This window comes from Anabrus simplex, chromosome 3 (assembly GCF_040414725.1).
Source record: "Anabrus simplex isolate iqAnaSimp1 chromosome 3, ASM4041472v1, whole genome shotgun sequence".
Taxonomy (NCBI): Eukaryota; Metazoa; Arthropoda; class Insecta; order Orthoptera; family Tettigoniidae; genus Anabrus; species Anabrus simplex.
The window spans coordinates 371,233,680-371,246,954 of record NC_090267.1 but is presented as its reverse complement, the minus strand read 5'-3'; the positions used below and the strand labels follow the sequence as shown (position 1 = coordinate 371,246,954).

The 13,275-nt window shown below is 38.4% G+C and overlaps 1 protein-coding gene across 8 annotated transcripts in view; it reads right to left on the bottom strand.

Moving 5' to 3' along the window:
• Fak (protein tyrosine kinase 2 Fak) overlaps positions 1 to 13,275 on the bottom strand; it is a 795,737-nt gene that overhangs the window by 121,561 nt on the left and 660,901 nt on the right. For all 8 annotated transcript variants that reach the window (XM_067143295.2, XM_068226723.1, XM_067143301.2 and 5 more), the window contains 3 exons: positions 7,101 to 7,253; positions 6,826 to 7,008; positions 5,526 to 5,742 (listed from right to left, as the gene is read on the bottom strand). In XM_067143295.2, the coding sequence (XP_066999396.2) occupies positions 5,526 to 5,742; positions 6,826 to 7,008; positions 7,101 to 7,253 (553 nt within the window). The remainder of the gene's footprint in view (positions 1 to 5,525; positions 5,743 to 6,825; positions 7,009 to 7,100; positions 7,254 to 13,275) is intronic.

Genomic DNA, 13,275 nt, shown 5'->3' with positions numbered 1-13,275 from the left:
TATGCAGCTTGATTCGACTCCAAGAGTTTCCATGATGTCTAGATGGTTGTCCCAGAGGCATTTTCTTTCATTTAAACAAATGTATATGTTTTCTTTGTTAATTTTTGTGTAAATACCATAAGCTAAATAATAGCTAAGATATATCAACGTGCCAGCCAGCTAAGCCTGTCGCACACCTCTAGAGAGGTGACAAAGTATGGAATGTTAACATAATTAAACTGTCAGGGAAAACAACAAAACCTGTCTGACCTCTGATATGTCCAGTACAAATTTAACATGGAGTCACTGAGATATGAAACTGGAATGAGAAACAATAGCATCTAACCATCTGAGCCACAGAAGGGAGGTATTAATGACTCTTAATAATACTACAAATTTAATGACTAACAGTAAAATTTAACTACATACAATGTGTACGAATACAAAGTATTAAACTTCTGTACAGAAAAACCTTAAGTGATTCTGTCCTCAATTTGCACCTTAATACATGGTATCTCTTGCAGGGTTCACCACATCTTCTGCATTCACAATCAATGCAAGGGTCATGAAAATGCTTTGTTTTACATCATTTATAACAAAACCTGTGGATGGCAAACCTCGTCATTACGTGCCTCAGTTCATAACCTTGTGTCCACTCAAGCTTAGTCGTGGCGTCGCTCAGGCAGAAATCCCTCCATATGTTGTCTCTCTTCTGCCGCAATTTTTGGAAGAAGTCTTTATACACTGAGCTAACAGGGAGCAGAAACTTCAAACGTAACTCTTCTATATAATATAACTTTCTCGCCAACACATAAACAAGACGCGAGGGAGCGTACTTAGACAAAGCGTTCTTTTTTCTTTTTTTTTTTAGAAAGGACAATTTCAAATTGTCTATACTTTTTAATTGTGCCTTGTTTAGATGCACCCACAAATTTTCAAATCTGTAGGTCAATACTGGGCTGATTTTCAACTGAAATAATTGTATGGCTGTCTCAGGGGACAAGCTGCTCAGAAGTTTAATATCACTAATTGCTTTGGAAGGAGCATTTAGTCTTTTCCTAACATTGAGAGAAAACCAATTTCCAGGTGTCTGAAAAGTAACTCCTAGATATTGAAAATTTGATACTGACTTAAATTGCCGATCACCAAGGTAGAAAGTTCCCCGTTTACCACATTTTCTGAATATCATAGAGACAGTCTTATTTTCATTCAGCCACAGCTTAGTTCCTTCAGACCAATTAATCACATGGTTAAAGGTAGTTTGAAAATCTGACTCCAAAGGGGATGTTAAGGCCATGTACAGATTCTGTAATATATGCTGTGACAATGATGAAAAAAAAGTAGTGGACTGCGAGTGTCACCTTGAAATACACCAATAGTTTGAAAACTTGAGCTCGATCTGACAATGCCATCACCGATTTCTATCCAGTTGTTAATAGGTGTTTAATGAGTGGAAGAAAGTAGAAACTTGGTCTGGTGAATTTTTGTAATTTCTTTAGCAGGAGGATTCTGTCAATCGTGTCAAAAGCTTTTGAATAATCAATGAAAATGGTGTGAAGTTTTCCTCTAGGTTATGCCAAGTCTTCCTTCAACTTCCTTTTGAAGTCATAGGACTGCCTGAGTTGTAGACCTTCTTCTCTTGAAACCAAATTGAGTTTGGAAGTTTATCTTCAATGAATTTTGTGCGATGCGTGCACACTACTGTGGTACCTGTTATTTTAGTTGATGTAGTGCAAAATTTGCCCAAATTTAGGACATACCCCTGTAAAATAACCCCACTAATTTGAAACAGTGAAATATATCAAAGTCAAAATTAACCCTTGTGTGATTCAGGATTTCGAGCTATACCCCTCCCAAATTTCAGCTAAATCGGTTCAATGGTTTTCAAGCCTATCCAGAACAAAGAGATAAAATCTTGTTTTCATTAATAGTACATAAATGTCCTTTGCCATCCTATCAGTAGTCCCTTTCATGATTTGTTTTAGTTTCTCCCATTCTTGATGATTTTGATTTGCCACCTGTGATTTGATCTATTTCAGACTTGGTTTGATTCCTATTTCCAGGTTGCAGATAACATGCTCAGGAATCCTGTTAGTTTTAAGTGGTTGTCTTATTTTTCTCAGTTTCAGCCAGCACCCCTATACTAATAAATGATGGTCAGATCCACAATCAACACCTGGGCAGGTTTTACAGTCAAATACTGATGTCCTCAAGCGGGAGTTAATCATGAAGAAATCCTCATTTCTGTATCGATCTCCAGGCGACTTCCACATATACAGTTGGCACTAAGTGATGTTGGAACAGAATATTTGCTACTGATAAATGGTTGTCTTGACAGAACTGTAGCAAATGTTCACCACATTCATTCCCTTTCCCCAGTCGAAAGTGGCTAACCACATTCCTGAATTGTTCATCTGCTACTACTGTGCTTCTGATCTTTGTATGTATGTATGTATGTATGTATGTACTATCTGCGCACTTTTTAGTGATAGATTTGTGTACGGGTTTGAGGAGCAAGGAGCACTTCCGGTTCCGTTATTACTGCCAACTGAATGGAAATGAAATCTGAATTGAATCGATAATATGATCGATCGATATGAATATTCTAAACCTTTCTTATCTTAAGTCAACAACTGTGTCACACACACCATTATATAACATTTCTCGATGCGAATCTTATTCCTAGAATGAATTCTATAGTTTAGCTTTGCTGTGTAAATAACAAGAGTACTAGTACGTAAAGTGTACGCCAGATGTCACACAGCGATGCATAAGCGATACATAGTTTGTATTTCAAAAGTTGCCAGTACGAATCACGAAGATTGCCGAGGTTGACTGATTCAGCACTAGAGTGTAAATCTATCGCTAAAAAGTGCGCAGATAGTATGTATGTATGTATGTATGTATGTATGTATGTATGTATGTATGTATGTATGTATGTATGTATGTATGTATGTATGTCTGTATGTACAGTCCTCAGCCCGAAGGCTGGTTGGATCCTGAACAGATTCACCATTAGCTGTCATGGATGACCTAGCATCACTGAAGAGGCATACTTGGGAAATGTGGAGTGAGGTAGTTTCCCATTGTTTCCTGGCGAGACCTAGTATTTGCAGTGCATTATATCTTCTGGTATGGGCTAGAGCAATTTTATTACTTTCACTGATCTGTCTCAGCCTTATCCTTGGCTTTGTCAATATGAAAGTTTCCTCAATGAACCATAAGTTGCTATTACCTGTCAGTCTAAAAAGCCTACTGAAATGCATGCAACAAATGACCCAATGAGCAACATTTTCACACCATTCATAGTAGGAACTGGCTGCATAAGGAATGGTATTACTAGTATTGCTCATGCATCAGTTACTTTCATATTGACAAAGCCAAGGATAAGGCTGAGACAGATCAATGAAAGTAATAAAATTGCTCTAGCCCATACCAGAAGATACGAGGGCTATTTTTTTTTTCAAGGTCCGATCGGTTGCGACAGTCAAACGCCCGCAAATATATGATGAACCGCTGCGCAGATGTGATGCGCAATGTCTCTGAAATGACCGTTATGCGCCTCACCTCAGTCCCGTCAGTAGTGAACGTTCAGCGCGCTCGTAAACATGGCTACAACGATCGCTTCGCCCGCCAAGTGTGAAGTGCGCGGTGTAATTCGATTTCTTCAGGCTGAGGGGTGCAATGCAGTCGAAATTCATCGCCGAGTCCTGTGTATGGTGAAACGTGCATGAGCGACAGCAAAGTGCGACAATGGTGCAGGAACTTTACAGCAGGGCGTACAGACGTCCATGGTGCAGGCGGCCAGGGAAGGAAGCGTGTCAACCGATGATCTTGTTCAGCGTGAGGATCAGGCAATTCGAGAAAATCGTCAGATCACAATTTCTGTGTTGAGTGCTTCGTTTCCTGAAATTTCCAGGTCAGCTCTCTACACAATTGTGAGTGAGACACTTCAGTACCGCAAACTTTGTGCGAGATGGGTTCCGAAGATGCTGTCTGACCATCACAAAACACAGCGAATGGGCGCCGCTTTAGCGTTTCTCCAGCGCTACCATGATGAAGGACCGGATTTTTTTAACAAAACTGTCACAGGGGACGAGACATGGGTTCATTCTGAAACGGAAGAAACAAAAGAGCAATCCAAACAGTGGATGCATTCGCACTCCCCGAGTAAGCCAAAGAAATTCAAGCGAACATTCTCCAACAGAAAGTGTATGGCTACTGTGTTCTGGGACCGGAAAGGAGTTCTGTTGGTGGAATTCATGGAACGTGGTTCCACCATCACTGCAGCCGCATACTGTGCGCCTATTCAACGTCTACGACGGGCAATTCAGAATAAGCGGAGAGGGATGTTGCCATCAGGCATTGTCCTCCTCCATGACAATGCTCAGCCCCATCTAGCGGTGAGGATAGGAAATGTGCCGGCTGCCAAAGCCTGTCTCACTCTGAAGCAATGATTAATGAGCAAAGGTATTCATATCACCTTATAAATGATGACAATTTCTTTTCTGGGTAATTCACTTCAAATGATCTCTAACTATCAATTAAATTCATCAGCGTCTTTGTCTGATGCATTTGATGATGGTGCATATTTATGTAGGATATGTATGTTGAATGCTGCTGATCTGATTTTCATTGACATGATCCTGTCGTTATGTTAACCTGTTGCACAGGGTATCCTACATCTCTACCCACTCATATACTCTCGGAGGAGATCACTGATACTTGATACAGGGGGACCACTTATTTCAGTGGCAACTTGGTCAACAGACACGGTTTAACGCCATGTCCAGGAGGTGACTGGATGTATAATTAACTTAAATTTTAACTTTTTTTTTAACTAAGGAAAAATATATCTCAGAAGAATGGAGTGTATTACTGAAGACATTTCCATCTTGACTTACTAGTTCTTTGAAGGTAGCAATAATACATTGGTAATACAATAGTTGAACATGGAAAACTTGGATTCTATCATGTGATATCACATACAGTATCTGTATAGAGCAAATCTTCCCAAAATACTTTTTTTTTTTTTCAGGAAACAAGTACAAGCTTGTTTTTTTCGCATGCCTGTTACATTATATGGTAATAAATTTTCACTTAGACTTCAAAAAGGAAGTGGAAAATTTAATAATTATAATATGCAATTTTTAAATTTTAAATTATCTGATGCAGCTAAAATGGACCTTTTATTATTTTGCAAAGATACATATTGTACTGAAATCTTATCTATACTTGTCAGTGCACATTTGTTTGTTGAGTCTTCAGCCTGAAGGCCAGTTGAATACTCAAAAGCTCCACCATCAACTGTCATAAATAGCCTAGGCATCAGTGAAGAGACGTACTAGGGAAATGAGCGGGGTAGTTTCCCATCACTTTCCTCAAGTGAATATATAGCATTTTTATATTTTACAAACTTTTCAGAGTCCATTTGCAGGAATATTTGTCAATTGTAAGTGGATAACTATTCAAAATTGAATTATCAACATCAAATTTTTTTATTTGTATAGAACACCTAAAACATATTAATTGGTCATCAAACTTACCGATGAACAAACTTCTTTGACTCGAGGTAGGAGAGAGCAGTACTAAGCTGGAAGGTATAATATAACAACGTAGCCAAATCTAATCGATGCTTGTTACTCTGCAAGTAGGCCCTCATCTCACCCAACCGTGCCAGTTCCATCACAATCCAAATGGGACTCTCTGAGCATACACCTATCAGCTTTATGATGTGGGGATGGTCAAACTGCTGCATTATGTCTGTAACAAGATGATCAATCAAGATTATGGATTCAGAAAATATTATTACAATCCATAAGTACTGTAATTTCTGCAGAAGAATACTGATCTGACAATCACTGGTTTGTCCAAAATTCCTAGAAAAGTCGTGAAGATTCAGAGAATGATCAATAACAAAGCTTACCAACTTTGACAATCGAAACATACTTTGATTGAGAGAGAGAGGACTATATGTGTGCAGGGGTTGGTGGAGGTGGGGAAGTGCAGGTGTGCATGCTGTTTATTTTGACCACAAATGAGGTCATAAAAATATTTTGGGTCATTTTATGACAATGACAATGGGGATCAATATTTACAATTTTGTCTACTGCTCATCTGTATGTTACCTCAACATGGGAAAGCAACTGATCTAATTTACATGAATTTTTGTATCTGGACTCCTATTAGCTCAATCTCAAAATTTAAACTACATTTGGTTTTATTAGCCTAGACAAAAACAGGTGGTACTGAAAAGTTAAAAATTTAAATTCACTAATGTTGTCAAAAAATGACTTGATATAGCTCATTTAAGCATCTTAAAGCAATAGTAAAACACAATGTAACTGATATAAAAAATGATAATGTCCACTTCTGTGGTGTAACAGTTGGTGCTATTAGCTGCTGTCCTTGGAGGCCCAGATTTGATTCCTGGTAGTGTCAGAAATTTAAGGCTGGTATGTGGTTGAAACTGTACTCACCTCCACTGGAGAGGCACCTGAAAAGAACTGCACAACCTCAGGACGAGGACATGAATTTACATTTTCATTATTATTACATATTGCTTCCGAAAGAAGTCATTAAACAAAAAGTAAGATGCGCAGCAACAAAGTTATGGTCTCGGCTAGGAGTGGATCTCGTTTCCCTGTTGAAAACCTGTTTGTCTTATGCTGTTGGTTGTATTTTGGCACAGTTCTCTTTCCTTTTTCCCTTGAATATATGACATAAATTGATGTACCCTGTACCTGTATATCAATGATATGTACGAAGCTTAACAAAGTAATGAAAAATATTTCACTGAAAAGCACTATTTTGTCTTTCAGCACGTATTTCTGAGGAACTACTCACATGCCTCCTCCAAGAATTTCTCAGTTGTAGCAAGGTCAGCTTCTGGCTTGCAAGTTTTCACTGCAACAGGAATCACTTGGTTGTCTCGTCCCTTGTAGGTTCCCTTATGCACATCACCAAATTGACCCTCACCAATTATTTCTCCCAGCTCAATCTGGTTACGCACCAACTCATAGTCACGAGCTAAGAGAAGCACAGAGTAGCATTATGATTATTTTGAGATTAAAACATGATATTATTTTTAAATTATGATATACTATTCAGAAGAATCTTACTTGCTGGTGTAGAGTAGTCACCCTCTTCATCTACTATCTCAGCGTAGTCTTCTGACAAAAGGGTACCAGTCTGGCCACCAGTATCAGGACTACCAGACCCAGCACTAGCTTGTCGGCTGCCTGGTCCATGGCGGTACTTAGGCGGATGAGCATCTAAAGTAGCAATAAGTGCATTACTTCTGCATTTTCATGAAATCTTGTTCAAAACATAAACTGTTGAAACTTACCTGGTAACATTTCAGGCTTTACAGTACAGTATAGTGGATGGAAAGTGAGGTTAGATACAGAATTATATGTTGGGAAGTAGCAAAAACAATTACCACCCAACGTCAAAAAGCCACAAGAATTACAGAAAAAGGTCAAAAAGTGAAGTACCTACATTGATATGCAAGATAAAAATTTTAACATAGCATAAAATGATAGCATGACATTTGGATTAGATACTATCTAGGATCTAACAGTAGCAGAGCATTTTTGGTACTTAGGATGTGTAAAAAGATATACCAATAAAGGCTAAGGAAATAATGCACAAGACATATTTGTTACTTATAACAATGTATGGGGCTGAGACTTGTTCTATGACAAAAAGGGATGAAAGCTGTACCCAGGCAACTGAAATGAATTTTTTGAAGAACATGGTTCAGAAGATGAAAAGGGACTGAGTTAAAAGTAAAGAGATACAGAAAGCAATTAAAGTGGAAAAGTTGAATTGCTAAGACAGAGAGGAACAGAGAGAGGTGGTTTGAACACACCAAACTAATGAGTAATGAAAGAATGACACAAATTTTGGAACTGCAGCTGGAAAGGAAGCGAAGTCAAGGAAGACCACGAATAAGGTGGATGGATTTAGTGAAGAAGAGCCTTAGGAAACACAACATGGACTGGACCACAGTATTGAATAAGAGGTGGTGGAATAACCAAGAAAATAGAGAGGAACCATATTGGCTCCAACCAGGAATGAAGTGGTGGTGGTGGTGGTGGTGGTGGCGGCGGCGGCGGTGGCGGTGGTGGTGGTGTCTGATTGGATGAATCAAGCAATCATAAGATTTGCAAATAAGGAAATACAAGCAATTGTGACAACTATCACAGGATATCTTTGATAAGAAAAATAGAGGCATTAGAAGAGAAGAGAATAGAATGGAGTGATCTTACACTGCACAGAAGTTGTCAGTACCAGATTTCTTGCAACTGCCTAATAACACGAAACTGCTTATTCGATAAGAAGATGACAGCTGCATTAATGATAAGTAGATCTAGAAAGAAAGGGTATATTACAGTACTTAAATTCGACTGACTTGACTGATTGCAATGTGAAGGGAAGATTACTCCAGGTAAAATTTACTGCCAAGTAAGAATTTTACAGAAGGGTAATCACAATGAAAAGAAAGGATTAAGAGAAAATAAGATTTCTGGGTGAAGCTAATGCTGGTTGGAGGCATGTGATATAAATAGATGAGAAGAGATTATCTAGTAGGCTGGTGTGAAAGGATGGCTAAGTTCAGAGAGGGACCGAGCCCCACGGGGTATAATATGGAACCCATGCCCGGGGTTACGGTCAAAGACCTTAACCGCATCTTTCGCAGAGAAGGAGATCTTCGGAATGGCAGAGATGGCAGATGAGACAACCCATCCTCCCTGGGGATAATTAGAAGAGGACACCACTGCCTTGTAGAGAAGAGGGATCTTCAAAGGCTGAGGGAGTAAACCCCAAAAGAAAATCCTCACCTGTGTTAGGCCTAGCAAGTCAACAGTTGAGTATGAATATACTGCTTTCAAACCTCAAACAAGCCTTGGATGGAAGAATAAATTAAATACCAGACATGACAGTTCGCTCGTCCCGTCCGAATTTATGATGGCCAAAAGCCTGATGCTCATCGGAGATACCGGAACACACAAAACCCTCCTGAGAAGGAGAGACTGAAAATTGGTACACTCAATATCCTCACTCTCACCAATAAATATGAACTTGTGGATTTTCTGGAGAGGCGTAAGCTCTAGATATTGGGGTTAAGTGAGGCAAAATGGAAAGGATATGGGCAGAAGTCCTTGAGAAATGGATATGTGCTGTACTGGAATGGGAACAATAATGAATCCAAAAATAGAATTGGCTTCCTCCCTCATAAAGATATAGACACACAGACAGATATCAAATATGTGAGTGATAGGATCGTCCAGATGAGACTAAGTGTTGGTAATGCACATCATACTCTTCTGCAAGTATATGCACCGCAGACAGGATGTACCACAGAAGAAAAAGAGCAATTCCTTATCGAACATGAGGAAAAAAATAACAGAGAAGAACACAATGATTATGGGTGATCTGAATGCCCAAGTTGGTAAAGAAAGACTAGGCTGTGAAAACATCATTGGCCCCCATAGCTATGGTAACAGAAACTCTGAAGGAGAGAACCTGATTGATTTCTGTGTGCAAAACAACTTAACTATACAGAACACATGGTATCAGAAGAGGGAGAGCCATAAAATAACGAGATACAGCTGGGATGGAAAGCTCAAGACTATGATGGACCTCATCATCAATGATAGAAAAACAGGTCAGTATGTTACAGATGTTGAAATCATACCCAGCGAGTGCCTAGATAGTGACCATCAGCTATTAATCACTGAAGACATGGCTGTTGAAGAACATTGAGAAGGAAGGAAACTATGAAGAGAGGATAAAAGCCAAATTACCCAAAACTGAGAAAGGGGGAGTAGAAGAAGAATGGTCCTTATTCAAAGAAATCCTTAAAAAAAGAAGCCATGGAAATTTGCGGAAAAACAAGTGCCACACCAAAAGAGAAGGAAACACCTTGGTGCAATGACCGAGTGAAGACATCAGTAAAAGATATAAATATACTAAAAGAAAATTAGACCTTGAAAAACAGAAAACAGATGATAGACAAAATGAATTAGAAACTGAACATCTAGCACAGGAATAACGGAAAAAGAAACTGGCTGAAAAAGACTGATCCAGGAAGAAAAGGAAAAGTGCTGGGATGACTTTACTACAAGGATAGAGGAAGATTGTCAAGGAAGTAGGAAACTACTATACAAAATAGTAAACAGTAAAAGAAATGAATATATACTGGAAACAGATGACAGTAGCTTAATACGAACAGAGGAAGGGATCAGGGATGACATGAAGAATTACTTCAACATGCTGTTAAATGGAGATGGGGGCAACACCACCACCAATCACTGTAGTGTAGATGAAGCCAAAAACAACAAACACCCATTAACATGGCTTGAGGTAGAAACAGCACCAAAGAGCATGCGTAATGGGAAGTCCCCAGGCTTTGATGATCTCAGCTCAGACATGATAAAGGCAGCTGGAATACAGGGCTTGAATTGGCTATATAGAGTGTTATCAGTGATTTGAGAAAGAAACAAAATCCTAGAAGATTGGAGTAAAGGACTCATCATCCCACTGTTCAAAAAGGGTAACCGACAGAAATGTGGAAATTACACAGGCATCACGCTGTTGTCACACACACTGAAGCTGCTGGAAAAGATCACAGAAATGAGACTTAGGAAGGCAGTGGAACCTTTGCTTGAGGAAGAACAACATGGATTCAGGAAAGGTCGAAGTACTGTGAATCTTACCTTTGCAGTAAAAATACTGACAGAAAAGTACTGGGAATAGGGAAGAAATCTTGTGACTGCATTTGTGGACATTGAAAAAGCATATGATGGTGTTCCTCAAAACAAGATATTAGGAAATGTCTGGAAGACCTAAAGCTGCCAAAGTACTTAATTGACAAAGTCAAGATGCTATACCAGAAGTGCTACAACATGTCCGAATACGCAACAGACGATCAAAATGGTTTGAAACAAAGAGAGGTGTCAAACAAGGAAATACCACAAAAAGCGAAAACAATCATGTACCACACTTACTTCGTACCAATCCTCACGTACGGTTTAGAGACATGTACCCTACTAAACAAAGATTTCAGCAGAATCCAAGCAACTGAAATGAGATTCATAAGAACCATGAACCAAACTACCAGAAAGGACAAGATCAGAAATGAAGTGAATAGGAAGGTAGCTGGTATTGAGGTTCCTATTACCAGTGTCATAAAGAAACGCAGACTTCAGTGGTATGGGCATATAATGAGAATGAACAGGGAAAGACCTGCCAGAAAATATTTTGACCTTAATCTCATAGAAAGAAGACCACAGGGAAGACCAAGAAAACACTGGACAGAGACTGTAAGATCAGATGTGGAGGAGAGAGGAAACAAATAGGAGGATGTACTGGAACAGAAGATGTATGAAAACAGAAGGAGATGGCAAGCGCTTGTACACCACACCTGGGAAACTGGAGTTGGGAAATGATGATGATCATGATCATGATCATGATGAGATATGTCATAGGAATAACCAGCAACTTGAATGAGGCTTGTATGTATGTATGTATGTATGTATGTATGTATGTATGTATGTATGTATGTATGTATGTATGTATGTATGTATGTATGTATGTATGTATGTATGCATGCATGCATGTATAATACGTGCACCTTTTAGCAATAGATTCTTGTCCGGGGTTGAGGAGTAAGGAGGGAGTTCTCCTGGTTCCGGTAATACTGCCAACTGAATGGAAATGAAATCTGAATTGAATCAATAATATTATTGATTGATATGAATTTTCTAAACCTTTATTATCTTAAGCCAACAACTGTGTCACAAACACATTATATAACATTTCTCGATGCTAATCTTGTTCCTAGCATGAATTCTATAGTTTGGCTTTGCTGTATAAACAACAAGAGTACTAATACGTAAAATGTACGCCAGATGTCGCACAGCAATGCATAAGCGGTTCATAGTTTGTGTTTCAAAGGTTGCCAATACAAATCTCGAAAATAACCGAGGTCGACTGATTCAGCACTAGGGTGTCCATCTACCACTAAAAGGTGCACATGCTATATATGTATGTATGTATGTATGTATGTATGTATGTATGTATGTATGTATGTATAAACTGAAGAAGATCCAAAGTAAAACACATTCTTAACTATATACAGAGTGGTGCACAAAATGTCATACACTGTACAGTCTATGGAAGCTAAATGAATGAATGAATGAATGAATGAATGAATGAATGAAGGAATGAATGAATGAATGAAAAACTGTTTATAAAATATTTAATATAGAACATATTTCATACATACTACGACACTAATTTTTCAACGTCTGCACGAATCTACACCTGAATACCTATCCTCACATTTTAACTTCCTTTCATCTATTCATGGACATAATACCAGATCAACTTCTACCCTTATGATACCGGTTAATCATTCATCTGTATACAGCCACTCTTTCCAAGTGTCTGGGGCAAGGCTACGGAACACTCTCCCTGTCAGTATACGTAATAGCACTTCAATAGTCTCATTTAAACTGTCTTGTCAAGAATTCCTCTTAAATACGTGATCAGCTTGTATGAATGTTAGTGTGTATGAGTGCAAGTATGATTTAGAGCTAGGTGATGTAGACAGATAATATTAATTATTTAAAAAAAATTATAATAAGTTATAGGCTAATACTACTCCATTAATTTAGGTAGTTTTTAGAGACTGTTAACAATGCTATTTTTCTAATTCCTGTGACTAAGTACTGTATGTTGTGGTTAAGTGTAAGAGAGAGTCGTGAGCCCTAACTTTGAAAGAAAGAAAGAAAGAAAGAAAGAAAGAAAGAAAGAAAGAAAGAAAGAAAGAAAGAAAGTAAGAAAGAAAGAAAGAAAGAAAGAAAGAAAGAAAGAAAAATAAATAAATAAATAAATAAATAAATAAATAAATAAATAAATGAATGAATGAATGAATGAATAAATAAATAAATAAAACACTCATTGAAATGTGCATGATCAGTCAGTATTCAGGACATGTTCAATATGCACACCTTCTTGGTGAACAACAGCTCTGAGATGAACCTGCATATTCGTGACCACTCTATGATATGTCCTCACTTAACCCGCAGAATAAAGTCAGAATGGTTGCTACCAAATGTAGCACATTTTCTGGTTTGTGTCGGTAGATTATCTCCTACAAATATCCCCAAAGGAAGAAGTAACAAGGATTAAGATCAGGGCTATGTGGTGGCCAGATTGAACCGCACTGAAAACGTTTGAGGTATCGATGTGACATAACATGGGGCCCGAAATATTCATGCAGGA